Source organism: Anomalospiza imberbis, chromosome 13 (assembly GCF_031753505.1).
Source record: "Anomalospiza imberbis isolate Cuckoo-Finch-1a 21T00152 chromosome 13, ASM3175350v1, whole genome shotgun sequence".
NCBI classification, from domain to species: Eukaryota; Metazoa; Chordata; class Aves; order Passeriformes; family Viduidae; genus Anomalospiza; species Anomalospiza imberbis.
The window spans coordinates 20,486,287-20,513,497 of NC_089693.1; the positions used below are offsets into that span (position 1 = coordinate 20,486,287).

A 27,211-nucleotide genomic window follows, 5' to 3' on the forward strand; every position below is an offset into this window, starting at 1 on the left:
CAAGACTGAATTCTCACCTGAGTCAAGCTGGCACAATAGGGCATAGCTGAGGGGCTGAAAATGGTGTGTACAGTCTTGAGTTCAGGGTAACAACCATTCCACTATTTCAGTTTCTTATGAACTACTTCCAAGGAGGTGATACCATCCCAGAATATGCCCCCAGTGGTGCAATGTCAGAAAAATCAGTACATGTGCTGATACGGAGTTGTTCTAAGTCTCTGTATCTGTGGCAGTCACCTAGGGTTTGTGTGACAGCTATGCAGATCTTTGTTCCCAAGTTACAGCCCAAGTTACAGGAACCACAGTCTTCTTTTTTCTTTTTGTTTTTTTAAGTTTTTCTTGCTTTTAATAAAGTGCACAGAGAAGTAGCATATCCTTCCCTGTAAGTAACCTTCTTTGTCCTGGAGAAAAGTCAGACCATTGTGATTCTATCTAATGGTTTCATTAGGGGAGAAAATAGCTACAAGAGAGAAGGAGCTGTTCAGTGGAGATTTCTGCAAATCATCAGGCCTCAGTGTGGGGTAGAGTAGGTGTTTAATGAGAGTTTTACACAGGTCTAGCAGCTCCAAGGAGAAGTCAGTGCTGTTGGTATTTGTCCCATGTGCAGACGTAGTGCCTGTGAAATGCTGTGTTTCTGAATTTGATTCTCACTGCTCCTAACATACTGTTCTCCAAACTGCTACAATGCGAAGGAAGTTAGGTTTGATCCACTTTGATTAGGTTTGCAGTATTCCTCTCAGAAATGTTGCTTTTAGGAAACAGCAGCTCCTGCAGTGCTGTAATACCATTTTCCAAAGGACAGCTTTGGTATAATTACTGTTGATTACCTCTGGTATAATTACTGTTGATTCAGACAGAGATGTATCAAAGATGTATAGTAAGAATGTATTTTCTAAGCACGTCAGATGAACAAAACAAAGGAATGTTGTATAACTTTTTACGGAAGGGTGCACAAAACTACATGTCGATTTTGATGAAATAAGAATTAAAATTGTGTGGAGTAAGGACAATTACCTACTGAAGTTCAGAACAGTGACTAAACTGCACACAAGCAGTGTGCCTCAGGGCACACTGAAATTTGAGGGTTTGTCCTGGAATTATCCTGATAAATGCTTCATAGGAAGCCCAGAAAGAGTGTGGGTCAATGGACTTCTGTACCAAGTATTTATCATTCAAGTCTTTGGGGTTTTTTTGTGTTGTTGTTTTTTAGGAAGCGGCTTACAATTCAGGAAGCTCTGTCTCATCCATGGATAATGGTAAGACTGAATGAAGAAAAAGATCTTGGTTTTTTCCGTGAGCAAAGCAGAGATTATATTCTCACTCTTACTGGTGTGTTAAATGGAAAACTGCCCCCTAAGTACTTTGATGCTGGGTGACTCAAAGAGATGTAGAGGGAGGAAATTGCTTGGGTCTGATCAAATCCTTGGATTTCTGCAAATTATTTCCTTTATTATGGTAGATTTCAAAAAGAGAGTAACAAAACTCTGATGTTAATTACATATTTAGCATCCCATATTGGACTGGGCTTTGCATTTTTCCATTCCTCTCTGTTTGCATGGTCATATACTGTGTGTTGGCTTTCATGCTTTCTTGAATTGAGAGTTGACTGCAATCAATATAGAAAATACAATTTCTCTGGAGAGAGAACTGCTGTGTACCCCATGTTCTGGTTTGCTTACATTTGTGTGTCTGTATGTATTTTTTCATCATAAACATTGCTTGCTTATGTGGATAAGTCTCTTACTGAAAATACATTTAGCTAGTTTCAGCATCACTAATGAGGATTTTTGAAATTCAGTTTTGCTTTGCATTGTACAAAACATTAGTTGGAGTGGTATTGGGGTTGTTGGTTTTCCTAGTACAAATACTGATCGCTTTGATGCTGTTAATTGCTAAAAATTAGCATAAGGATAAGTTTCAGCCATGTTGTTTGCACTTATCACATTGGAATGAATTCACATGGCTTGTCACATTCAGTTCTGGGCTTATGTGTTTGGTGTTTGTTTCTTTTAATCAAATGCACGAAGGAAAATCTTTGTGAGCAGAGCATCTCACAGCATTGTGGAAGCCCAGGCTGCATCCTTTGTGTAGAGTTTTTGAATTGCTGCAGTCTTGTAAATGTTCAGTAATATTGGTTCCTCTGTCTGATGACTCACCAGCTGAAAGATGAAACCAAAGTCCAGGAAAACAAGAAGGTGGAGAACACACAGCTGAAGACAAAACGCCTGAGGGAGTACACCATAAAGTGCCACTCGAGCATGCCCCCCAACAACACCTACATCAACTTTGAGCGCTTTGCCCGCATTGTAGAGGACATTTCCTGTGTGGAGCAGGGTTTCATCACATTGGCTGCATCCCGTGATTCCTTGCAGGAGGACATAGGTGTTCTGCTTTCCATTTATAATGAGAAAGAAGCTTGGTATAAAGAAGAGAGTGAAAGTGTGAGGCACACACTGTCCCAGCTGAAGTATGAATACCGTAAAGTGGAGTCCCTGAAAAGGCATTTGTATGATGATAGTGAGGCTGTCGGTGCCAGTCTTGCAGGCGTGTGCGGGAAATACGCTGAGCTGCAGAGCCAGTATGAATCCCTCAGACAGGAACTTTCTGAGGAAATCAAGTGGATACAGGATTTAATGAGCAGTTTTCAACTGGAAAATGAAGCCTGTGTGAATGGAAGCTTTGACTCTGTTTTCAACATAGATATTAATGAATCACTAATGGAGCTGTTAAATGGATCTTGCTGTGAAAAATTCCTTGCAGGGTTGAATCTCGATGTGACAGAATCCCATCAGTAACACTGAGATCCAGCTAAGTGCAGGGTTTGTTGCTTGTTTCAATGTACATCAGTTTAAAAAGGTTCCAGTGCATAGATTCTACACAAAAACATAACCTAGAATTAAAGTAGAAGTTCTGATGCATTGCACAAACTGTTGACCCAGGCCATAATCTCCCAGTGGTTTATAGGGTTGAAGTTGTTTTGTTTTTTTCCTGTGTTCAGTCTGAACTTGCAGGAACAAGATTATCACAGTGGTATGGACACATCTAATGCAAAAGCCTTTGGTATTGCCTATATTTTACTCTGCATCATGTATTACAGTTCCTAAAGATTACTAGGTAATTAAAGTGGAATAAAGACTAAGTCAGTCTGTACTTACAAGAAACTGGGTGCCTGGAAACTCATAAAAATTCCCCTTACAGCATCTTTGGTTGGCTGAAGGAAACAGTTGGATAGCCCTGCTGCAGGCAGTTCTATACACCTTATGATACAAATATTTGCAAAGGTTAAATCTGTAAATTAAAGCAAATGGTGTAATAATTTAGCTTGTACTGTGGAAATTTGCTGTGAAATGGCTGCTAATGAAGAATATTAGGATTAGTGTTTAAGCCAATTGTGCAGGGTGAACTCTTTTACCATCAAAGGTAAGGTGAATTTTAAACTAAAGGATTTATCGACAGCTGAGTTTCCTGTCCTGTACCAAAGAAATCCTATTCAAAAGACACCATTGGGAACTTGTAATGATCAAATGACTCTGTAATTTTGTAGTGCAAATGTCAATTTTTGACTAAGTGATAATACAGTCCTCTGATTTGTTTTCTACAGTGAAGAAATTTACAAAGATACAACTAAATTAATCTATGGTGTGGCATTTGAGACTAGTGTTCTTGCTATAAAGATTTCTTTTTCCCTAGGTTTTAAAAAGTAAAAGAAAACCCAACCTTGAATCATGACCTGCTGTCTTGTATTTCAAAGAAGTAGTTTGGTTATACTGTATTAATATGCACGGATGTACTAATCTCATTTTTGAACACAATAAATAGTCATTTATGCAGGATGCAGTTGTTCCCTGATGGTTAGTGACTGAAAATGACGCCAAGTTTCTGTGGGCATTTGCTGCAAGGTGACTGTTGTGCAACTACACGAATCAGTGAGATAATAACTCAAGTCCAGCTAGAGTGAATCTTTACATATATATATTAGAATATGTCTTTCACTCCCTCCTCCTTTTGCAGAGAAATTAATGACCTAAAAAAACTGAATTGTTGTTCTTCCTAACATGATTAAGAATAATGCTTCCTACTTTGAGATAAAAAGGTAAAAGCATACTCTCATCTAATTTTTGCAGAGTACAGTGGACCCATTCACTGCCATGTCCTCACAAAGATGTGCAGAGACTGATGCAAATTCAGAATTGTGAAAACACTTATTCACTTGGGATATTGTTGCTCCCATCATTGTACTTGAAGGAGGCTGGAAACTGGATGTGCTCTCTGTGGCATTGTTCTTGGCACAATATGTGAATTTTTCAAAAGCTTCTATAGTGTAGATAGCCAGGATGTGACCCTGGCAAAGCTGGTGCTGATGGCTGGGGAGAATTGGGCTCTACTGCGACAAATAGTATTGAGCATTTTGCATGTGTCCATTTTTTATTGTTTCAGAATGCTTCAGGTTCCTTTGAGCTGGAAGACCCATTAAAATTTGTCCAGGAGAACTGGAACACAGGATTTTATTGTCGGGGGAGAGAGCTTTAATTCCTAAAATGGAACTTAAAAGCCTAGTGGGAGTTAGAATTTGCAGAAAACACTCTCAAGAAAGAGAGTCTGCCTCCCCTCAGCCATGATCTCATATTCTTTGTTCATATCGATTTTCTTTATGAACAAAATGCTCTGGCACGATGAGAAGGAGCATTAAATGAGGCCACATTGTTCCTGAGCATGTTTTGGTGAGGGTAATGTTGTTGTGACTCTGTCCTTGAGGCTAATCACACACTGCTTTTGAGAAGAGATCCTGATGATCTGAGAGAATGACAAGGTCACTGGGTTGCAAGGTACTTAAAATGAAGAGGTGGTTATTAGCAGTCTGCAGTAAAGTGAGTTATTTAGAGTCCGCGATGGTTCTGCTGCTGAAAGGGCACTGGGAAATTTTTCATGATTGTACAGCTGACATTTAGCCCATGACAGTTTTTCCATTTCAGATTGATTTCTGCTTGCCTGTTGCACCATGCTGGCTGTTTGCAGTGCGAGGAAATTATATTTAATGCTTAACTGTCCCAGTTCTGTTGAATGCAAATGGTGTATATGTCTAAATGAGAAGGGGGCCCAGCTGTTAGCTTGGTTCATTGAAGTGCTGCTGAGATACCTGCAAAAATGCTAAACCTACAAAATTTGATGAGAAAAGTGAATTTGTTTTCTCAAACATTTTAAATTATTTTGCTGAAAAAGATGTTTAAATCCTCACTGGTGTGTTTTCCATTCTCCTTTGGTACTCTTGCTGTTTCAGGTGCATGACTTGGCTGCTTTCCAGCCCAGTTCAGTACAAATATTTCTGTGTTATCCACCTCCTACATATGCAGATCAGAAGGGCTGGAATGGTTGCCACTCCATACTCTTTTTGAAGGGCTGACTGTTGGCATTTCTCTTTTCACTCATGTTTGATCTGGTTTTGAACCATTTATTTCTCACAATCTGTCAGATTTGGTTTTATGGTTTATGCAAATTTTGATGTACTTTTGGAATTGAAATGTGCTTCATTTTCAGAAGGACTGTCAGGATTTGTGGAACATCTGTTCCTTAACACCAGATTGACATCCAAAGTGCTAGGCACATGTCTGAATTCTGATCTATATTCTTCTTTATTCCTATTTTTCCATCATCAGATATTGCAATTATTTTATTGCCTAGTTGTCAATGCATTGTGCTCTCATACTCTGGCTGTGGTTAAAGGACAAAGCTGAAGTTTTTTCAGATAGCATGTATCCTTGTCACTAATACTACATGACAGCTACCTTTGTTCCATTTTATTACAGTGATGTCATTCAGAGAAAAGGGAGATGGGGCAGGTGTGCACGAGAAGCACCTTAGTAACTTTACAAAGTGAAAGCATAGCCTTAGCACCCAATAGTTTTAGGATCTTATTTGCAATCAAAAGGGTCCTGTCTAGGCCCAGAGTGGGCTAGATTTAATTATTTTTCTTCTGCTTTTACCTGTATGAATCTGCAGCTTCCCCAGCTGTCTTTCAGCCAGCTCCAGTGCACATGAGGTATCTTGCATGTTTTATGCACCAAAGGGAGCCAAAGAATAAAATTGCTCTTTTATCTTCCAGCCTATGGACAAGCAACAGGCTTTGGTTCGGAAATCATCTGTTGTTAACATGGAAAACTTCAAAAGGCAATATGCTAGAAGGCGATGGAAGGTATGACAATGAGCTTTTAATCCTTCTCACATGTGGCTTCCCAAGCCTGATGGGATCAGAGGGCAACATAGAGCTTGAATGTAAAATTGTAATAGGCAGTAAATGAATGAAGTGTATTTGGGTATGTCTGCACTGGGTATGTGTGATCAAATTGGTTTTCCTCCCTCTCTGCACAGCTTTCATACCGCATTGTTTCACTGTGCAACCACTTATCGCGCTCGCTGGTGAAGAAGATCCTGACACAAGATGAGAGTTTGGTAGGTGTGTTCCTCACACAGGGAGAAGAGAAGAACCAGTCTTACTTTGCAGTCACATTTGCTGTCCTTACATGGATGCACAGCCCAACAGGACAGCAGTGGCTTGGAATGGGAAACCAGAGGGGACGATGGCATCATTTGTGTCTTTAATGCTGCTGTATGTTCTGTTACTGTGACAGGAATCTTGTGCGGGGGGAGCCAGTGACTTCATAGACCCTCTAGGGGCTAAGCACATGATTGTGTAAAGAGCAGCAAGGAGCCTTCAGATGATGTCTGGATCCCAGGCAGTGACCATGTGGTGTGACTGAGATCTGAGCAGTTGCAGGGGAGCTCACTGCTCTTGTGCCCAGCTCTATGATGGACGGTGGGGGACCCCAGCACTGCCTGTGACCTTCCAAAGTGAATCTTTAAGGGCTTTATTAGCTCTGCTCTTCTCAATAGATGATACTGATAGTATTTGAACAGCATGTTTAAGAGCATGGTATCTCATTTACATGAGAGACTTTGTGGCCTTTCTATTTCAGAGAAACTGTGAAAGTGACAGTGAGGATCTTTCACAAAGAAAAGCCCCTCTTCAGAGGAGAAGCAGCATATCATAATGGGATGAGAATTCCATGGCCAGGAGACAGGAAACTTTCATATTTGCTGAAGCAAGCAACCCTGGCAGGAAACTTGGGCTTCTTATCTGAGTCCTTGGTATGATGCTTCTTGCTTCTTAAACTACACCAACAACTGGATGATGGTCTTAAATGCCTACTAAGCATTTTAGAAAACTGGGAATCAGGATTCCCAGGGAAATGCTACAGCACAAGCACCAGCTGGAGTGCTTTTATATTTCGAGTGTTTCAGTGAGGCTTCAGTGATACTGATGTCAACTGCACTCAGGGTGTAGGGTTTCTAGTGATAATCTTTTACTGCAGAGTAATTCACATTCTGCACAGTGGTTAAGGATTAAGACTGTGTGCATTATTATTTCATTCAGGAAATTGCTAGCGAGTCATAAGGATTTTCTTTAAATTCAATTTTTGTACTTGTTAATAGTATAAATATTTGATGGCAGGTATCTGACAGGTTTTGTTAGCTGTGTGCAGTACTCTGTTATTGCTGCCACTGAAGAGAAGATCACAATGTCATTACATATCATAACCTTGATTTTGTGAACCTGGCAGTAAATAGTTCTGAAATGCAACAAGAACTGTGCTCTGGCCATGGTCTCTGCCAGAGGATTAGCACAACTCTCATTGTTAGTGTGAGTGCAGCTGACTGTAGCACTGAGGTAGGCCAAGGCAATTTTTGGATGAAAAAGAGAAAAAAAATTTGTAGTGATTTACATGCACCCAAATACAACATTTTCATGGAATGATGAGAGGATGCCTCACCAAAAAAAAAAGGCATTTAGAAACCTAAAGCATGTCAAGAAATAGTCTTTATTAGACTTTGTTATTGTTTTCAATATTATTTATTTTCAGCAAATTGGAGACTCTTTAACACCTATTTGTATAGGTGCTGTTTACATGTAACCCAGACTGCAGACATCTGTATTCTATTTAGGGAATTGTATCCCAAATTGAGGATATAAGCACTTTGATATTGATGTAATATCTTCGCACAGGGAAGTTGCACCATTTAAAATATAGTAGTTTCTACGCCAGTATTGTTCAATTGGTACCAAAAATGTGCCTAGACTAGGGTATTTTTTCATTGAATGTATTTGCTGTTAGAAGTTCCTATTTATTTTGCCATTTGATTAATTAAAAATCAGAAAGCAAGTCTGTTAGAAACAACTGTAGATGGATGAGGAAACTGATTTTGTTTGGCTTTACACTTGTCACCTCTAGGCTGAGGTTTTAGAGCAGAAGGTGTTGAAAACTAGTATCAGATTAATTTTGATTGCTTCCAGTTTCTAAGAAAGAAATAAAAATATGCTACTTATATTTGTAACTTTGTATCCTTGCTTAGTTGGAGACTAAAATGCAGTTGATAAGAAATTACTTCTCTGAAAGGAAGGAAATGTTTGAGAAGCTTTGGAGGAGAGAGACAGAATGTAGGATTTGATGGAAGAAACATAAAATGAAGGAGGGGGTAGGAGAAAAAAAAGCAGTGGAGAAGAGTGAGAATGAGAAGGAGCTTATCCTGTGGAGCTTATCCTGGACTGGGAAAGTTGGAGGAAAGGAAAGAGAATGTGGATATATGAACTGTGGAAGCTGGAGAGCGAATGTTTCTGCAAATATGGCACTACATTTTTATACTACTCATTTAATTTATTTTATATCTTGTGCTGCCATAGCCTGTGTGCTGGTCAAGGGATGAGGTGCAGGACATGGGCTTCTCTTCATATTCAATTAAAAGGTATATTTCTGACCTTTCTGTGTAATTCTTGAGACAGAATCCTCAAAAAGTGTTGCAGTAATGCATATATTAAGAGGGAGTAGTAATAGGGAAACCTGAGGTTTCAGTGTATCCTAATTTCAGCTGGAATAGAGTTAATTTTCTCCTTAGTAGCTGGTACAGTGCTGTGTTTTAGATTCAGTATGAGAATAATGTTGATGATAATATGCTGATGTTTTAGTTGTTGCTAAGTAGTGCTTACCATAAGTCAGGACTTTTCATTTTCCCATGCTTTGCTGGTGAGGAGGTGCACAAAAAGCTGGGAGGGACCATAGCCAGGGACAGCTGACCCAAAATGGTCAGACGGATATTCCAGCCCATGGAATGTCACGCTCTGTATGTAAACTGGGGTGAGTTGGCTGGGAGCCACAGGTCACTGCTCAGGGATGGGCTGGGCATTGGTCTGTGGGTTGTGTTGTGTTGTGCATGACTTGTCTTTCCTGGGGTTTATTCCTCTCTTTTCCATTATTCATAATTATAATAATTATTATTATAATCGTTGTATAATATTATTATATAATGTTATATTAAATATATTATATTAAAATACAATATAATATTTTTATAATATTATTATAATATTTTGATTTAGTTCAATTGCAAAACTGTTCTTATCTCAAAGTAACCCTTGAGGTTTGCTTTCCAATTCTCCCCACCAGGGCCAGGGAAAGGTGGGCGAGTGGCTCTGTGGGCTAGTTGCCATCTGGGGTTGAACCATGGCAGTGTCTGGAGGGAATCTTTCATAAACAGAACGCTAAAAATATATATTTGGATAAAAAGCCACCCAGCTCACCTACCAAATTTTGCTTCCTGCTTTCCCAAGGATGTGAAAAACCAAATAGACTCCAAGCCAGTGGTATTTTTCTGAATTTCTAGGCTTTAAAAAGCCTAGATTTCCAACTTTGAGACTGTGGGATATGTACGTAAATTATATTTCTGAAAATTCAGCCCTGGTTAAAACAGGTGTTAGGTTGCTGGATCAGGATTGTGCTGTCATGGAGATGGGGTTATTCTCATGTAAAATCCTAGCAACTATTGAGAAAGATGGGACACAGCAGAAAGGCAGACAGAGTGCAAGGTTGTGTGAAGCTCTGGCTTATTAATTCTACCTTTATAAAGGTGGTGTTTTAACAAAGGCATTACAGACAGCTCACTGTTCAGTCTTCAGTCATCTTTGTGCCCAGGTGAGCTAAGGCCAGGCCTTTCTCTCTGGCAGTTAGTCACTGCACATGGCTCCCAAGCAACTTCATTGCACAGAAACCACAGCATGCAGCACTCGTGTCCATGCAAGCTCTTCCCTGCCTGTTCCAGGTAGGAGCATGCTGTGAGCGTGGGATCTCTTGTTCTCAGGACAGCGTTGCTGATGCACTAGGAAGCTTGACCGTGTTTTCCCGGCTGTGGTGTTCTCGGTGTTCGTCGCCCTGTCTGTTCATGAGGTGAAGCTCAGCTGGCTCAGGGAGGCACAGTGTAATTGTGCTGCTTCCAGCACTGGCAGGACACCTGCTCCGAGCAGGGCTTGGGCTGAGATTCACCACCAGTGGGTTTTGAACAACCTACGGGTTCCTTTCAGTAAAGGGCCAAAAAAACCCCAAAAAAACGACATGGAAGGAAAGGGAATATTAAAAGAATTTGTGTTATAGAGTCTGCTTTGCTGGGAGAAAAAAAAAATCTATTTTCTATGTATTATTCTGTTTTGCATTAGGGAACCTGGAGAGAAATGAAGTGATAGTCTGGGAAAAAAAAAAAAGAAAAAGCACAGTTAAAAAAACCACAGAAGCCCACGAGTATTTTTCTTAAAGTATGGCTATTTGGCTAGTTTTATTGTTATTTTAGTGGTGATGTTTTTTAATCTACATATATTTTTATTAGGAGAAACACTTTTTTTTTTTTTTGTGCCTGGAAATAGTACAGACTGTCAAAAATAGCAGAGATATTTGTTATTTGCTAATAAAATGCTGGAAAGCTGGACGAGTGTGTGTCTGTGTTTCCCCCAGCTGGAGAGCGGGGCCTGAGGCGAGGCCTCTCAGCCGCAGCTGTGGAGCCCACGAGGGCGGGAAGGGGCAGCGGGAGGGGCGGGCCGGGGCACCGGGGCGGGCTTGTGCCGCCGCTGCCCCGCACGGACGGCCCGCTGGGGGTGAGGGGGGCTCATCGGGGCGCAGGTGGCGGGAGGGCCGCTTTGGGGCTGCGGAGGAGCCGCCGCTGTGGCACCGGCTCGCCTTTTGGTCCGAGAGGGCTTGATGGGCCCCGACAGACCGTGCTTCCCCGTCAGGACCGAGGTCCCCACAGCTCAGAGCGGTGTCCCGCACCTTCGGCAGCGAGGTAAGCCCAGGGACTGCCGACCCCAGCAGCTCTGCTGTTGCTGCCCTCACCTCTGCTCTGTGCTGTCTTACTCCATTTACTTTCGCTTGCTCCTTTTTTCTTTCAGTAAGAGGTATTGCTCTTATCTATATTTGTATGTAAATCAAGGAATTTGTATGTGCAGGGTATATATTTAACAATGTTCCGTTGAGAATCAAAGAACTTGGAGGCATTTATTTTCCCTCTCTCATTTCTATATGATCATTGTAACTGGCTGATATTCTATATTACTCACATAAATATCTATTGTGTCTTCACACAAACTTTAAACTTTAACAACTTCAGTGCTCAGATGGTAGGTAATACATAATTTTCAGCATGTGTGTTTCAGTGAGAGGAGTTAAAGCAGGTCAGGTGCACCTTATTACTGGGCAGGGCTGCAGGGAACCATCACCTGTAAGTGATCATGAGCCTGATGAAGTGATACTACAGCAAACTTCATCTAGCTGGGGCACAAAGGGTCGGAGGCTTGTAGGGGATGGCCAGACCTGTACCCCTGCCGGAGTGGCCAGGTATGGTTGCTGAGGCTTAGGGGCAGAAGTTTGGTCCTGAGGCAGAGCTCCTGAAGAATTGAGAACGTGAAGGTTTCAAGTGGACAAGAAGTCATGGTCCTTGTCACAGTGAGTAACTTTGCTGAGGGAAGGGTGGATTGAGGAGAGGCCCTGGGAAGCCCTGATGGAGTGGAGAATGGGCTTTGGCTGTCTGAGAAGATGGGAAGGAATGGCTGACCTGGCTGTGGGTCTGGGGCTGCTGTATGCACAGGGATTTGTGACCATGCCCTGTACACAATGTGCCCCATACCAGAAATACAGGTGATCCAGAAGCCCAAGCATGGACCTGCGTTCTACCTGCAACTCCTTGTGCCCGAGCCTGCTCAAGAGTCTCCTCACATTGCTGGTGTGCCATTGCTGGTGTAGTTTGCTGTTATTTTTGAGGGGTAGGTGCAGAGACTGTCACCGAGCATTATCTTTTTATAGCAGTTTGCTACAACTTGTGGCCATCCATCTCAGTGGTGTGACATTTTCCTGTTCTACTTGGAACTGTGCTCAGTCACAGCCTTTTTAGGGTGGGATGTATCCGCTCAACAGAAAACCCAAGAAAAATGGTGTCACATCAGTATTTCCTAAAATGATTTTCCCAAGGATGAATCTTGTGAGAGACATTACAATGCTTTGTTAAATATAATTGTTTGACGTATCTTGCGTGCATGTGAATTGCCTAAATATAACAGTTATTTGGTAAAAAAGAAGCTCTTAGGTAGTTCAGTTATCTTTTAAATAGTTTTACTCTATATACACAAAATATGCTGTAATGTATTGCTATTAAATTTGAATTTAGTTAGCTTTGCTGTTGTGAAGTGTGGAAAAGCCCTTCTAATTTTTAACTTGGAGCCTCTCATTCAGCTAGCAAAGGACAGGAAATGCTAAATTTGGTTTAGTCCTAGTCATGTAATTCAAGAGAAAACAACATAAGGATGGAGTTTTGATCTTTGTGCTGAGCCTTTAGTCTTGTCTTACTTCATGCTGGGCCTTTAAAAGCTGCAGCATATAAAGTTAAGTCCTCAGAAATCTGCAACAAGTGAAGTCTGATTTTGAAATGTGAATAACTCAAAGCTCACGATTGTGAGAAGTTGGGAATATGTAATGCTACTCTGTCATCTGGAACGCTCTGCTTCCCTGCATTGCACCTGGATCAAAGCAGGAAGAATGGCTTTTCTGAGTCTGGCACAGGAGCACTCTGCAAGCCAGTGGTAGTGCATGTCAGTACTTAAATATGCAGTGTCCCCTGCACAGTGTGTGTCTGTGCCTGGATTTGTACTCCTATGAGCAAATCAACAAATTAAAGATTCCGGATCCTTTCCTGAAGTTTGGTTATTCTGCCAGGAAGAAATTCTACAGGAGTCTGTAGGACATCTGGAATGACAGAAAGCAGGCAGCTGTGTAGTTGAAGTAGATCCAAAGCCATTTGGTGGGGGCAGATCAATTACCGAACATGGTGTGTCATGCTAGGGGTCAGAGGTTGACAGACCTGTGGTTAACTGGTTAAGAGACTTGTGACTTGTGGCCCAAGGTTGTGCTGTTATGCAAATACTGAGCTACATTTAAACTTTTTGGGTTTTTTTAAATCCTAAGGACTGAATTCATAGAGCTATTCCATTTGGCATGCATAATGTTGGAAAAAGTGTAATGTACAGGAGGATATATGATCTCACAAAGTTACTAATGCAGAGTCTATTCTGAGACTATAATGCCATTGTAAATGGAACCATGGTAAATGCAATGATTGATCAGTTAGCAAAGCAAACTGTATAAAATTATTTAGATCTCTAGTTTTGGGCTTTCTAGAGCATGTAAGACAATTTATGATTTTCTTGAGGAGTGTATGCTGGTGTTACTGATGGAGAGATAAAAATAGTCATGTATGTGGAGCTGCAAGGACCTCAGTTTTTGCTGTAGTTGGTAAATATAGAATTTTCAAGACTGCAGTTAGAGGAACCTGCTGCTTTCAGGAGCGACAGCTGTATTTTCTGCACACAGAGTTGTCTCAGTTGCACACAGTGAAGTTGAACCACTTCTGTCCTTCAGAAGCCTCTGCTCTCTGGAGCAAAAGCCACTTGTGTCCTTCCTGTAGTTTCTTTTCATAGTTAGCTGTAGCAGCTCCACTCCAGAAGTGATTTCTTGGGTCTCAAAACTCAGAGCCAATGGGTGTTCCCTTGTTTTGCTTTGAAAGCTGAGGCCATTTATTCAGACACGGTGGTATGTGCTTAAGGCATTTGAGCTAAAATACAGAAATAGTCCTTGTGTGCCTTGTGGCTACCAGAGGTCTCACCCCTTCTCAGCTGAGAGCCCTCAACACCAGGGTAGTGACGAATGCTCACTGCCTGTGCTCTGAGCAACCTGCAAGAGAGGGAGTGAGAGAGAAGCTGCAGCACCCTCTGGTAGCTGTGTTGAAGGACTTGGCCATCTGCACAGCAGGAGCTTGGTGCCTGGTTCCGGGTGACAGTTCAGGGCTGCCTCCAGAGGTAGACACTCTCCCACGGTCCAGTACAGCGCTAAAAGAAAGAAGCTGTGAAAGAGGACTTAGGTTTCAGCTTTGCATTTTTTTTATTCTGTGAGTTTTCTGGGGACCATTAGTAATTATGGAAATGATTTTCTATATGTGTAGAATGATTTGAGGGCTCTGATGAGGTGCTGAAAAACACTTGAAAAGCTTTTAAAAAAATTAATGGTGGGGAAGAGCACCTGCAGCTTGTTTAGTTTAACCTGGTGTAGTAGGTCCCTACCCTTCAGTGTCTTTTTTGTAGGAATTGAATGTGCTTCAGAGGGCAGGCAGTTTGTTGGATATGCTAATTAATAATTGTAGAGTCACACCAAGGGCTTTGAACATTAGCACATATCAAAGTTGCTGTTTTTAGCGGAATAGTTCTTAGAGCCTGCCAAATATGGGTGTGGTGCACCAGAGGTGGCACAGACTGCGTACCATAGCACAGACTAAGTGCTTGAGATAGCCTTATCAGTGAGATCCATATGTTCATAAAGAAAGTCTGCCAGCTTTCGCTTTTCGTAAAATACTGTGGAAAAAAATGATGCCGTTTTCATGAAAATGAAAAGTTTGCTTTTTGCAACATAAGGACTGAGGAGGCAGAAAACGTATGTTCAGTGCATGTATTCTACCTAGGAAAGTATGGTTTGGGGCAGATGGGACAGGGGAGGTGGGGTTTCAGTCACTTCAGAAACAGCAGTGATCTTCTGTAAGAATACCTGGAAGGGAAAGACCTCTGAACAAAATCTATAGAGAGCAGAATGAAGATAAATACGCTAGTACACCTCACTAAATTGTCAGACAAAGGAGTATGTTTGCAAGAGTCTGTGAGTTCCTTTCTTACTGTCTTTTGATACAGATTTCTTGCCTTGTTCTCCTCACCCCAAACTGTACTTCCACTGAGATTTTTCATTTCATGGAGCACTGACTGTTTATTTCTTTTAAAAGTCTCTGGAAGAATTCCAGATGTTCATTCTGTTTGTTTTGAAAATCAACAGGCTAAGGACTGTTAGAAATGGGACTGAGAATTTTTTTTTTCCCCATTGATGATGATGATGAACATATATTCTGTTTAATGGCTTTTGCTCCACTGAGTAAAGTAAAACCAATGGAGTTTTCAGATGGGGTTTCATTTTTGGTAAGTTCAGTTACATGGTAAGTAACAATTACATGGGCCAAAAAGCCCTGTGGGGAAATAGAGGCTTTTTCACCACTGGATGTCATGCCAAGTCCATGTGTCTTTAGAGCTATCTGTACAAGTAATTTATGTCTAGTTTTAAAGGTAGACCAAGCAGAGTCTCACACCACTGAAGCTATCTGCTGCTAGAAAACTCTTATTAACAGAAGAGAGCAATAAAAATCTCTTCTGTCAACTTAAACTGAAATAAAAGCAATACCTGAATGTGACAAAAATGGCAATGCTGCCTGCAAGTCTGGGATGTGACTTTCAATGCCTTTTGGGACAGGGTCTTCATGACAAAACCTGCACTAGCAGGCTGCGTGCCTCAGCTTCAAGCAATTTCTGTAATTGAAATTAATAAAAATACTTACTACCTGCTGTGATCTGAAGTGTCTGTCTCTTCCTTTGTTGCTGTTGTTACTGCTCATATAAAAGGGGATGCCCGATCTTTAATAAACTGCATGATCTGCAGGAGCTTTCAAAGATTCTGACATAACAGTGTAATTTTGGGAAACACAGATCAGCAGCCAAGGAGGTGAATTTTAGCAAGGAGGAGGACTGACCTGTCCCTATTAGTGTTTTTGTGAACATTAGTGCTTCTTAGAAAACATGCTGAAAAATCAGAGGGCCGAATTCTGGGGGTTGCTGCTAGCTGTTCAGGAGCTGCTCTGTGTATCCCCGATAAGTGATCCATTGCACATTGCTGAAGCGGCCTGATGCTTTTTGTTTGAATGGTGATTATTAGGGAGACACCTTTGCCCCCTAAGGGATACCCCATATACAGTACAGTTAAGGGGAGGCTGCTGTTATCTGCAAGATGTTATTTATCTGCAAGCAGCAGATAAATACTCTTCTGAGGCTGTGGTGGCTGTAACATTTCCTTCTCCTTCTGTCATCACTTCCACAAAATGTAGCCTGGAAGCAGCACCCTGAGTGACAAAACTCTTATCACTCCAAATGGCACTGACGGAAACGTGGGATTCCCAGTCCCACCAGGTAATAGGGCTGACGGAGGGGATCCTTTGGGCTCCAGAAGGGTGACTAAAGGCCTAAAGGAGACTTTTTGAGCAGTCCCCACATGGTTTGGCTTATGTTCCTGACTGTGCACCCAGAGAACACTTGTGAAAAGAATTAGATTCTTTTCCACTCCTTAGTGGAAGACTCAGTGACAATCCCTCTTCTGAGACTGCAGCAAACAAATTTTTCTCCAGAAAAAGTTGTGTTTTGTGGGACCAAAAGGCACCTCTCAAAACAGGTATTCTAGTATCTTTGTTCATGTCTCCTACATGAGCATCAAATGAGCTCAGTGGGGCTTTCCTGGCAAGGTGAGAGAACGCATGCCCTTAAATGATTAAATCAGTCTGATTCCATTTCTCTCCACTGCTTGTGAGCAGCACAGATGGTTCTGATTCAAGTAAATGCACCTCACATGGCAGTGCTTGCTGTGCTGTGCATTACACCTGTGCCGGGACCTGAGAGTGGGTTCTGAAAGGTGTTTTGGGTATTGAATCTCTGCACCTGAATTTAAGGCTGATAAAGCAGTTGACAAAGTTAAAAAAAAAAAAAAAAAAACCCTCAAAATTTGTTAGGGAGTTCAATTAAACCATTGTGTAGTAAGTATTATTAAGAGGTAGCTGAAATGTTATTTCTCTTGGCATTGGTTAGGACCAGTGTCTATCTCAGTCTGCTTTGAAACTAATTAAGCTTAAACCTTCAAGGTGATGTGTAGTTATTAATAAAAATAATAGTTAATAAAATCAAGAAAAATCTACAACTATCTGTCGGAATATATTTATTCTTCTCAGAAGAAATGGAAACTCTATGGAAATTGAGCAAAATGAGCTTCCAACATTGTCACGGGAGTCTAAGAATCAGTTGAAAAGCCAGTTTTCTGTGTTGAATCAACACTAGTGTTCATTCATTATCAAGTTAAGACATTTTATTTGGTAGCAAAGGAAAACTAAGAATGTTTCAATGCTCCTTCACATAGGTTTCCCCTTCTATAGGTTTCATCCCACCCAGCCTCTTAAGCTTTTTTGTACTTGTAGCAGCTTTGCTTAACAACTCCTAGAGAAACAGGGAACAAAAGATTACACAAGAAGTTTTGTAAAAAAAAGAAAGAAAAAATCTGAAACCACCAAATTAAAAAAAAATTGAAAGTTATAAAACCTTATGTACTTTTCAAATCAATTATTATGCATCTGCTTTTAATCAAGCTTTCATAATGTTTATCTACAGTAAACTTTTTCTGTACTGAATAGCTATGTACAGCTATAGCCAGCCAAAAGACAGGTCATGTTAATGTCCTAGTATCATTCTAATTGCATGAAGTAAAGATTTTCTCTCCTTACCAATTTTTCTTTCTAATGACTACTGCACCTTTCTTATGCTCTGTTGAAAGCGCATGTTATGAAGCTGTTCTCAGGCAGTACATTCATGCCAGACTTGTGGTTTTCACCCAAGCACATGTTAAGTCTTAAGTACTTTGGAAGTGACTCACTGTTTACTTTTAAATTTTGCTCAGTAAAAATGTAAATAGGACAGTGATTTTGTGGGCAGTGACTTCAGAAAAAGTTGTGTAGAGCTATAAAATCTTAGCCAAGATCTCTTCTGATCCAAATGCTAAAGATCAGCAGAACTGAGACATAACGCAATAAAAATGTATGTGGTCTTCAAATGGCTTAGCTAATTAACACAGAAAGTAGCAAATTTGTTTCAGTATTCTATTTAAAAATCTCTTACCACGTTTGTACATGGTGTCTGAGTACCGTCTACTTGTGGGCAGCTTTCAGAATGGTGTGAAATATCCTCTGAGGCTTAGCAAGACACTGATTAACTTGACTTGTTTTGTCATGTGGGTTCTTGCTCACAAAAATCGAGCATGTTTATGAAAAGACTAGATTCATGCTTATTTTTAAATATAGGCTTAAAACCTTCTTAACTTCTTACTGAACTGTAACTTAAGGGGAGTTAAGCATCTGAAAACTTCATAGTCAAGATACAGAAATCATGACTCACTACTGTGAGAAGTTGCTGGGCATTTGCTAGGTAGTGTTTTTTTGTTCTCTGATCCAGTATCCCAAAAATATGAAGTGACATTTTGTGTTTGGAGGTGCCCTATGGTTGGCACTGTGTCAAGCTGCAGTGCAGATGCCCTGTAGTTGTTGTGCAGGGATGGCTGCTGGCCGTGGCAGGCTGGCCTGTTTCCCGTGGCACTAACTGCTTTTGGCATGCCTGAGCTGTGCCCTGCTGCTCCACTGGGATCCAATGGCTGTCCTTTGTTTCCTGTCCTATACTGGCCCGCAGTCCTTCTCCCATGTCACATTTCTATGTTAAACTATTGTGCAGCGCAGCCTGATTTCTCATGCTGTAAAAACCATTACTTTCAGATAGATTTGAATTAAGTCTGACCCTGAGCTCTCTGAAGGAGAGGGTTACGCATGTCTGCCAGATGCTCTTCTGAAGGAGCTTTGACCTATGCTGCACTCTCTCTCAATTTAGAGCTAAGCATTCCTGTCTTTGCAAAACCTGAAAGTCCTTCTCAGTGGCCTGCTTCAAAGGAAGAGCCTGTGTCTGTGCTCTTTTCATTGCTGTAGACTTTCTATCTGTTCTGCCTCAGTTTAGGCATGGCTGTGGATCCTGGGGCATGTAGAGCAGCTAGGAATGGAATTAACTTTGGTTTCAAAATTCAAATGTCCCACATCAGTGTGTGGAAAGATGGACAGGCAGATACCTGCCCTCCCTGTTATTTCACTATTGTTTTGCCTAATTGTCTTCCTGCTCCATGTGCTTGATGGCCTAATCTCTTTTCCAGTGCCCAGCTCTAGGTACAGTTTCATCCCCATAATTCCCTGGTAGGGCATGGGATCAGAAGATAAACCCTAAGGGCTGGGTGTGTGCAGGGGTCCTGGCAGAGAGGTGCTGGAGAGCATCACTACAGGTCCTCACAGGGTTTCTGCCCAAGAGTTTCCAGTAATGGAGAACCAGCAAGCAGAGTACTCTGGGTTGATGGGTATTGTGTCAGGGAGCTTCCTTTTTGCCCAGGCCACCAGGACTACACTTCTGCTTTTGGAAAGGCCTGGTGTAAGTGATCTCTCTCTTTCACTAATCCTACCAGTGTATTTATAAAAGATTTCCACCTAATAAATTGTCCTTTGAATCTGGAGGCAAGACCCAGCAATATTTCTTCAGGCTACCTTCTCTTTCAAATCCTGAGCAGGGGTTTCCTCTCAGCATTCTCAATCCATATGTCCCATTACTTTCCTGCAAACTACTGCTGCTGCAAATGGTACTTCTGCATTACCTTCCCATAGTGTTGATTCCTTGTTTTCACAGTAGCATTTCAGCTTTTAATTCAAGGAGGACACCCTTACATGAAGTGTGCAATGTAATGAAGTGTTGTCCATGTTGCTTCAACTGCCTTAATGCTTTTGGTTTAGCTGGGTCATGACTGTTGCATCGCTTCTGAACTATGGCCAAAGTAAATGACTGGGATTTTTTTGTTTTGTCTTCAGTCATGAACTTTAAAAATCGTTCTTCCAACAGCACGTGAACAATAATATTAATTTGTATTTTTTATTCAACTGCTGCATTGAAAGGATAACATCCGTTTTGGTTTTAATTCCTTTGGTGTATGTTTCTTAAGACACCTGTTACATGGAAGAAGAGCTAAGGATATTTCTTGGAGTGGCATTTCCAGGTATTAAAATAGTTTGTTCTCTGTTGTGTGTGGCTATACATCTGACAGAAAGCTTGTGAATGATGGTGGGCCAGTTAGAATCCCGGCATTGAAAATATTGCAGACAAAATAAAATACCAAACTGTCTCACTCCTGTGCCTCCCCCAACTTCTCTGTTATGCTCAGCTGATGCTGAAGCTTCTCATCTGCCCAAGGAGGTGAATGAGCACTGAAGTGGGACACATTGCCTTTCCAACCACCAGATCAGTGTTCCACTAGAGCTCCTCCATGCCAGCCTAAAGGACATGTGTTCCCCCGGCGTGCGAGGCAGCGGCTGCTGCACTGGTCATGTTGCGTGTACTGAGCAGAGGCCAACTAGAATAAAGTGTGTTTGCAGGCTGGCTGGCCTTGCAGTGCAGGGGGCTGGGTCACATGTTCACATGTTGATGAGAAAGAGAGAAATTGGAAAATGTTCTTAAAAAGGGGAGGATAGTGGATGAGGGCAGCAGGGGAATGACACTGAGGAGAAGCTGGAGAGGTGGGAAAGGGTCGCTGTGTTGGACAGTGTGGGCAGCAAACATTAGGGGAGGTGCAGGAGATGGCGGTGGTGTGGGCCAATCCACTGTCCTTAGGCGTTGTCCATGTACCATGTCCTGGTACCTTCCAGTACAATCGGAGTTTTTATTCTGTGACACCCCACAGCAACCGTAAAGAGATACCTATTTTCGTTCCCATGTCACCAGGCTGAAATTAGCCATTCTGGTACCTGTCTTATCAGTAGGTTTAATTCCATAGCTTAGACTTCGTTCTTAGCATCAATGTTCAGCACTGGATGAGCTCACTGAAATACAGATGTGAGAGCAGGACCAAAAAGGATCCCAAAGCCTCTCCTCACTCAAAGGCTGGCACAGCAGGTATCTAATTGTATATTTATATGGCAAACTGTATGTGATAGGAGAGAATAGGAACTTGGTGAGTGCTTCAGCTGGAAGCAGGAATCTGACAAAGAATTTCTAAGCTGATTCAAAAAAATGATCTATAAAGTTCAGATAGTGATAACTTACATCCCATCCTAAGTATGCAAATTACTCAGAGGATGTATTGATGGTCTGTTCTTTAGGACACCAGCTTGGTTAAACAGGATGCTCTTTGCAGCCCTTTTTTGTGCAAAGGGCAGAGCTTTCTATTCATCTAGCCAAACATTTCTATATAATGGAACTGCTTTCCATTTCAAAGCAAAACTTGGGGTTTTTTTGTGTTTTTCTGTTAGGAGAATTCCAGGCTTTTTTTTACACAAACAAAAAAAAGAAAAATACTAAAGTGTGTTGGGTAGTAGTTTGGTTTCACTCTTGGGAAGAGGAGTGAAAGGTTTTAAATGTTATTTTCCATATGATTCTGTAATTACATTGATTTAACACTGTCTATGTAAAGCTTGATATAGTCCATTTGGAGAAAATTCAGAAGTAGGTGTAGGATGGGGTTTTAAACTGTGTAAATTTAAATGGTCTGTTGTGTATTTGCCTTGCTCTTTTTAAACTTTCTTTTCTTTTAAAATCCATTTTTTCAGCTCCTACCTGTTTTCGTAATTCTCATTGTGGAATTGACTGAAGTGTTTATTAGTGTTTCATGATACGAATGTTTTAACTGATCTCTTTTCTAGGTGATTTAGGGCTGAATTAGCTGTGTCAAAGAGGAAATATCTGTTGGTTGCTCTGTCTGTTGCTGACTGTCTGTCAAGTCCAGGATTCACGGCACGTACAAATCTAGAATATGCGTGGAAAGAACTCTGGGCTTTTGGGTTAAACCCTGGTACTGGGTTCAACTGGTACTGGGTACCCTGCTCCATCTGTCTAGGCTTAGTTTTGACCTCTCTGAAATGAACATGATGATAACACTCCAAGTGAAAGATTTTTTTCCAGTATTCATTTGGAAAGTGACCTTTACACTTCCGAGTCTCCCTTGTGACTGGGTGTGTTCCTTGCCCAGTGGCAGCCAGGTGTTGTGGTGGAAGCAACCCAAGGAGCTGTGTGGGACAGGAAAAAGCAGTTTGGAACTTTACCAGTCCCTTCTACACAGCTTGTAAAAGGAGAATATTAGGTAACATGCTGAACTGAAACAAAGCCTGTGCTAGACATATTGGGATGAGAGAACTCTATCCTATTTGTACTTCCCCCCACCCCCCCCAGTCTAAGGGAAAGGATTCTTTTTGAAAAATATTGTGAGATCTCAGAGTGAAAGGTGTGGGAGGGTATTATTTGTCTTATGGTGTTTGCTAGAAAAAAAATTGAATACAAGAACAAATGAATGAGAGGAAATATGAAAACAATGGGAAGAGAAAAACTGCTTTTAGCCTTACAGAGTCGTCATTGATTCATCAAAGCACAAGGATAATTCCTCATTGTAGAGCTTTTAGACAACAGCTGGAATATTCACTTTGAGTTAAGGACTAGAAAAATGTTAATGAATTGACAGAAGCCAAAGAAAAGTCAGTAAAAAACCCCAGCAGTTAGAGGAAAGTCAGTAAAAAACCCCAGCAGTTAGAGGACTAGACAAATACCTGTTAGAAAAGGGAGGAAAAGTAGTGAAATGGTAGAATGGAGCATGAATAAGGAAGACACAGCTGTCAGAATTGAAAAGGAAGATAAACTCAGAGAAAAATCAATTGCTTTTTTAGCTCAAGTTCAGAAAGAGGAATTCTGGGGTAAAAATAGAGTTGCTAGTTTGGGGTTTTTTTCCTAAAAAGATTCTTTTGAAAATCTGTTTTTTAAAATTTTATCTGGTTTATTCTGAGGAATGATCTAGATAATGTGGAAAAACAAATTCTTTCTAAAAATACTAAACAATGCATTTGAATATGCTGTACAGACAAAAGGTTTTTCAGTATCTTTCAGGCCTTCAGGTTTCATGTGGCACAACCTGAGTACTGTGTGTAATCATGGTTTTGGAATGTTGCTGATTTTGAGGACAGTTCTTATCTTTTTTATGCATTAGTATTCTGCAGAGAAAAACTAGGTCACAATTATAAAAAATGCTTTTCCTAGGTTTAATATTTGTTAATGCCTTTTATAAGATTATTATATGTTCTGACTTTCAAAATTAAATTCTTGATGAAAGAAATGATGCATAGCATCTTGCATGGAAAAAATATGGTAAAGGATAATAATATTTTGAATTTGTGCAAAAAGATTAGAGTAATTTGAAAGTGGGTCTGTGCCAGTACTTAGATGTATAACTTCAGAGAGGAATAACAAGGAAGGGGACTTAGTCGAGGTCAGATGGCCTCAATGGAAAAAACTGAAGCCTTTTGCTTAACTGAAGCCCTCTAAATAAAGGCTTTTTTTCTGGTTGTGGAAATGGGGACTGGATCAATGCTGTGCTTGTGAATTGCATAAACTTTAGTCTTTATTTCCTAAACTTTTCACCTGTCTTGGATTCCATTGAAGAAACTAGAACAGTGCTTGCTCAAAACAGCTCAAGCTTTCCTGAGCCCAGTTTGATATTATGCAACTCTCTGTTGCTGCTGAGCCCAGTTTGATATTATGCAATTCTCTGTGAACATTAACTGGTGCAACCCTGCGGGTGCTCCCTTTGGGAGGGCTCTGAGGTTGCTGGGGATGCACACAGCTCTTGTGCGCTATATTTGGCAGAGCTTGGGTCCATCCCCCCGTGTCCTGCCAAGAGCAACTGGTCTGTTTGCTCCTGTTGCTCCAGGGCCATGGAAGCTGGATAACCTCTCCACTCGAGATGCAAAGGGACGGGGAGTCTCCAGTAGAAAGTGCAGAGGGGTTGTTAGAGCCCTGTGCTGTGCTAAAAGCATGGGAAGTGGAGACATACTACAGGGTTGTGCAACAGAGGTTTTTAAAGCAGAGCACCAAAATTCACTCATGAGACCCCAAAGGAATTGTGAACAGCCTATAAGAATGCAGCTGGGAATGGCAATCCTATCAATAGTACTTTGACCATTGGCCATTCTCTTATTGATTAGTACTCTCCATTATCTTTATGCATATAAGTATTATTGTGACACAATATTTAAGCTGCACTGTAGCTGTGCACTGGATGCTACCATATTGAGGTAATGAGAATTACTGGTCCTCTTGAAGTCCTAGTAACCTGCTTGCCACATATGCTCAAAATGTTTCATACCCATGCATGGATTAGTTTGGAATTAGTCTTGTGTATGAATTCAGTTGTTACTTTGTTGTTCACATATAATTTTTTTAATTTCCTCAGTATATTATCATTCGTTGTCTTCCAGTGCAAACCCCTCTTGATTCCTGTGCCTTTTCCCCAGTTGTTCACTGGAATGTTTCCTGTCTTGGCTTGGCCAAGGACATTTCTGAGGTGTGCAACCTTGATAGAAAGCTAGGCTGAGAGAAACAGTTAGAAAAAGTTACCAGCTAGCTAAAGAAAGGCAGAGATGGCCATGGATTGAACGAGATCTTAAATTTGAGGTTACTTCACACTGGTTCCTACCCTGCATTTCACAGTTGAGTCCAACAGTAGAAGAAGTGACACGACTACCTACAATCTTGAGCTCTGAAACTGTTGATTATGTGGCACTGATGATTTGTACTGGGGTAAGAGCCAGCTGGCCATGTGGCTGTGGCTTTAGATTGTTTTCTAATAAATAACAGTATGGCTCAGCTTGATATGAACAGGAAGTGCCAGGCAGAGGAACTGTCACTCCAGAACACGAGTCAGAAGATGAAATTAAGGACTGACACAGATGCATATATTTCAGTGCCTTCACATTTGGCATCCCTGCCCAGGCTAATAACAGCTCCCCTCACATACCTTGAATCCACAGGAAAAGAGTCAGTGTTGTCACAATTAACATATAGAAGACATAGGTGACTGGGATTTTTTAGCCTAGCTAGAAATAATTTTTCCATGTACTTCATAGATTGGTGTAGGTTGTCTTTAGTCAATTTTTTAGTGCTTGCAACTGCTCTGGCCACACCTCCTCAGTGACTGCCACAAGCTCCTTTCCTCATCTTTTAATTGGCAAACTCACCTCCCTTTTGCCTCATATAAATTGTGAGCCATGAGAAGAGCCTTGCCTTTGAATGAGCCCTCACAAAGATGATGGCTTTGAGACTGTTTTTATTGGGATAAGTCCACAATACAAGACTCCTCATATTTCTAAACACTAAGAACATAGCTTTTTTGGGCAAATCTGGGTTCTGTTATGGTTAAGTAACTGCCCAGGCAGATCACTGTGATTTTAATTACTCTTGGGGGTGATAAAGCTATACACAGAGACCTAAATGCAAGAGAGGGTCACCAGTAACAATTTGGTATTTTCTACCCAATCAAGTTTTGTTCAGTATCATTTGTTCAGACTTGGGATCTTTCTTTTTTTCTGTTGACCATTTATTAACTGCAGCACAGAAACATTCAATGTCCTTTGTTGTAATTGTTGGCCCATTTCTGTATAAATTTTTTTCTGAGTCACATCCCAAACCATACAGACTCCTTTCATTGCCATGACAACAGCAAGGCATGCCAATGTTAGCAAAGTCTGCTGGAAAAAGAGAAGTCAGTAAAATCAAAACACAGTTAATTGAGGTATTTCATATATAAATTCCCATTTTCTGTAATGATCCAAAATTATCCTGCATTGTGGAAAAGTAGTTAAGAATAAGCCCTAGATAAATAGCACAGCCTCATGCTGGATGTTGGGTCTTGTCCTAGGCACTGCATTATAAAAAAAGATCTTACAAAAATAGTGAGAGTGGAATTGCTTATAGCCCTGGTGAAATGTTCAGATCAGAAGAGAATGAAGAGTTAAATGTGGTTACTAAAAAAGTAAAGGATAATTGCTAACAGTCAGAAAAAATGTTTGATGTTAAATTGTGCATTGTTCTGTCATTATACCTTTCTCTTCATTGCTTAATATTAAAAGTACATTTGATGGGATTATGTAACAGTACATTTTACACTAATAAATAATGCAGTAACTCATGCAAAGTAATAGGGAATCATTGATGTAAAACAGGTCTTGTAGAGCTAAATGCTGGAAGAAATCTGCCTTAGTCCAAGTGAAGCTGGGAAGGAGCAAAACTGTAGGTGGGACTTGGGAGGTCTGCATCATAAAGGATTATTTCAGTTAGAAAGAAGAGGTGAGAGCACGGAGATAACAGAGGTACTATCTACAGCCTCCTTTCCCTTGAAACCTTCATAATGAATCATATGGGCTTTCTCTTGGCCTCCCTCTGTGCTTTGAAGGTAAGATGGAAACTATTTTGGAAATAGAAATGGAGGATGAATGTCCTGCAGTCAGGGACATTAGGGGCTGAACTCGTAAGATCTGTAGTTTTGAATACTTCTGGTTATGCTTGCGGTGAAGGAGGGGGAGAGGATGAATGATGTTGCCTACTGAAAAGCTGTGATTCAAGAATTCCTGGCCTATGTCTAGGGGTGTCCCATGAAACTCTTCTCAACTTTTTTTGTTACATTCAGCCTGTTAATATATAGCTGGGTGGCTGGAGGGCTCATCTTTCCTCTGGTATGTCCTCAGGGTACCCAAATGAGTTTCAGGAGCCTCTGCAATTTCCAAAGGATGCAAGTGCTATGCTTTCATTTAATGATAGTTGACTCTCAGACGAGGTGGCTGAATTGTGGTGACAGCCATTGGTAGTGTCAGAGCAAATGTAGACTTGTTCCCCTTATTTATGTCTTTATTTTCAGACGTTCTGGAGCTACTGTAGGCTAGGATGCTGTTTGCTTTGTTTGGGTTCTCAGTAATTCTGACAATACTTACCTGCTTAGTACAGAGGGATGGAATAGACCTCCTCATCCTGCATCACTTGCCACGCTGGGTTTTATTCCAGTTTGGAAGCTCCTGAGTCCAGCTGGCTGTAGATGCAGACAGTAGCTCAGTCATTGGGGGTCTAGCTCTGAAGGAGAAACTGTGGAAGTCATTTGACTTATCAAAGATTGCAGTTAATATCAAATATTAACAGTTGCTATCTAGTAAACAAGCTTCATGTGAGAATTCAAAAAGATGCTATTCATAGCAATAGCTACTCATAGCATTGCAATAGCAATGGTCCTCCAGTGTAACGTAAATTCTGAGATGAGTGAGCCTCTGGAAACAGCCCCTGCACCTGCAT

The 27,211-nt window shown here is 41.0% G+C and overlaps 2 protein-coding genes across 6 annotated transcripts in view; both read left to right on the forward strand.

The window, feature by feature from the left end:
- Window positions 1-10,433, forward strand: part of DAPK2 (death associated protein kinase 2) — a 44,823-nt gene extending 34,390 nt beyond the window's left edge. For 2 of the 3 annotated variants that reach the window (XM_068204482.1, XM_068204483.1), the window contains exons 9-10: window positions 1,211-1,256; window positions 2,160-3,833. In XM_068204482.1, coding sequence (XP_068060583.1) covers window positions 1,211-1,256; window positions 2,160-2,795 — 682 coding nt within the window. In that variant the 3' untranslated portion in view covers window positions 2,796-3,833. Of the gene's footprint in view, window positions 1-1,210; window positions 1,257-2,159; window positions 3,834-6,100; window positions 6,191-6,366; window positions 6,448-6,971 lie in introns of those variants that run through there. The other variant, XM_068204484.1, reaches the window with a different exon arrangement.
- A 542-nt stretch (window positions 10,434-10,975) lies between these two features.
- Window positions 10,976-27,211, forward strand: part of HERC1 (HECT and RLD domain containing E3 ubiquitin protein ligase family member 1) — a 101,391-nt gene continuing 85,155 nt past the window's right edge. The window contains exon 1 of one of the 3 annotated variants that reach the window (XM_068204467.1): window positions 10,976-11,154. The gene's annotated coding sequence lies outside the window, so the exon portion shown is untranslated. Of the gene's footprint in view, window positions 11,155-11,201; window positions 11,814-26,303; window positions 26,325-27,211 lie in introns of those variants that run through there. The other 2 variants (XM_068204468.1, XM_068204470.1) reach the window with 2 other exon arrangements.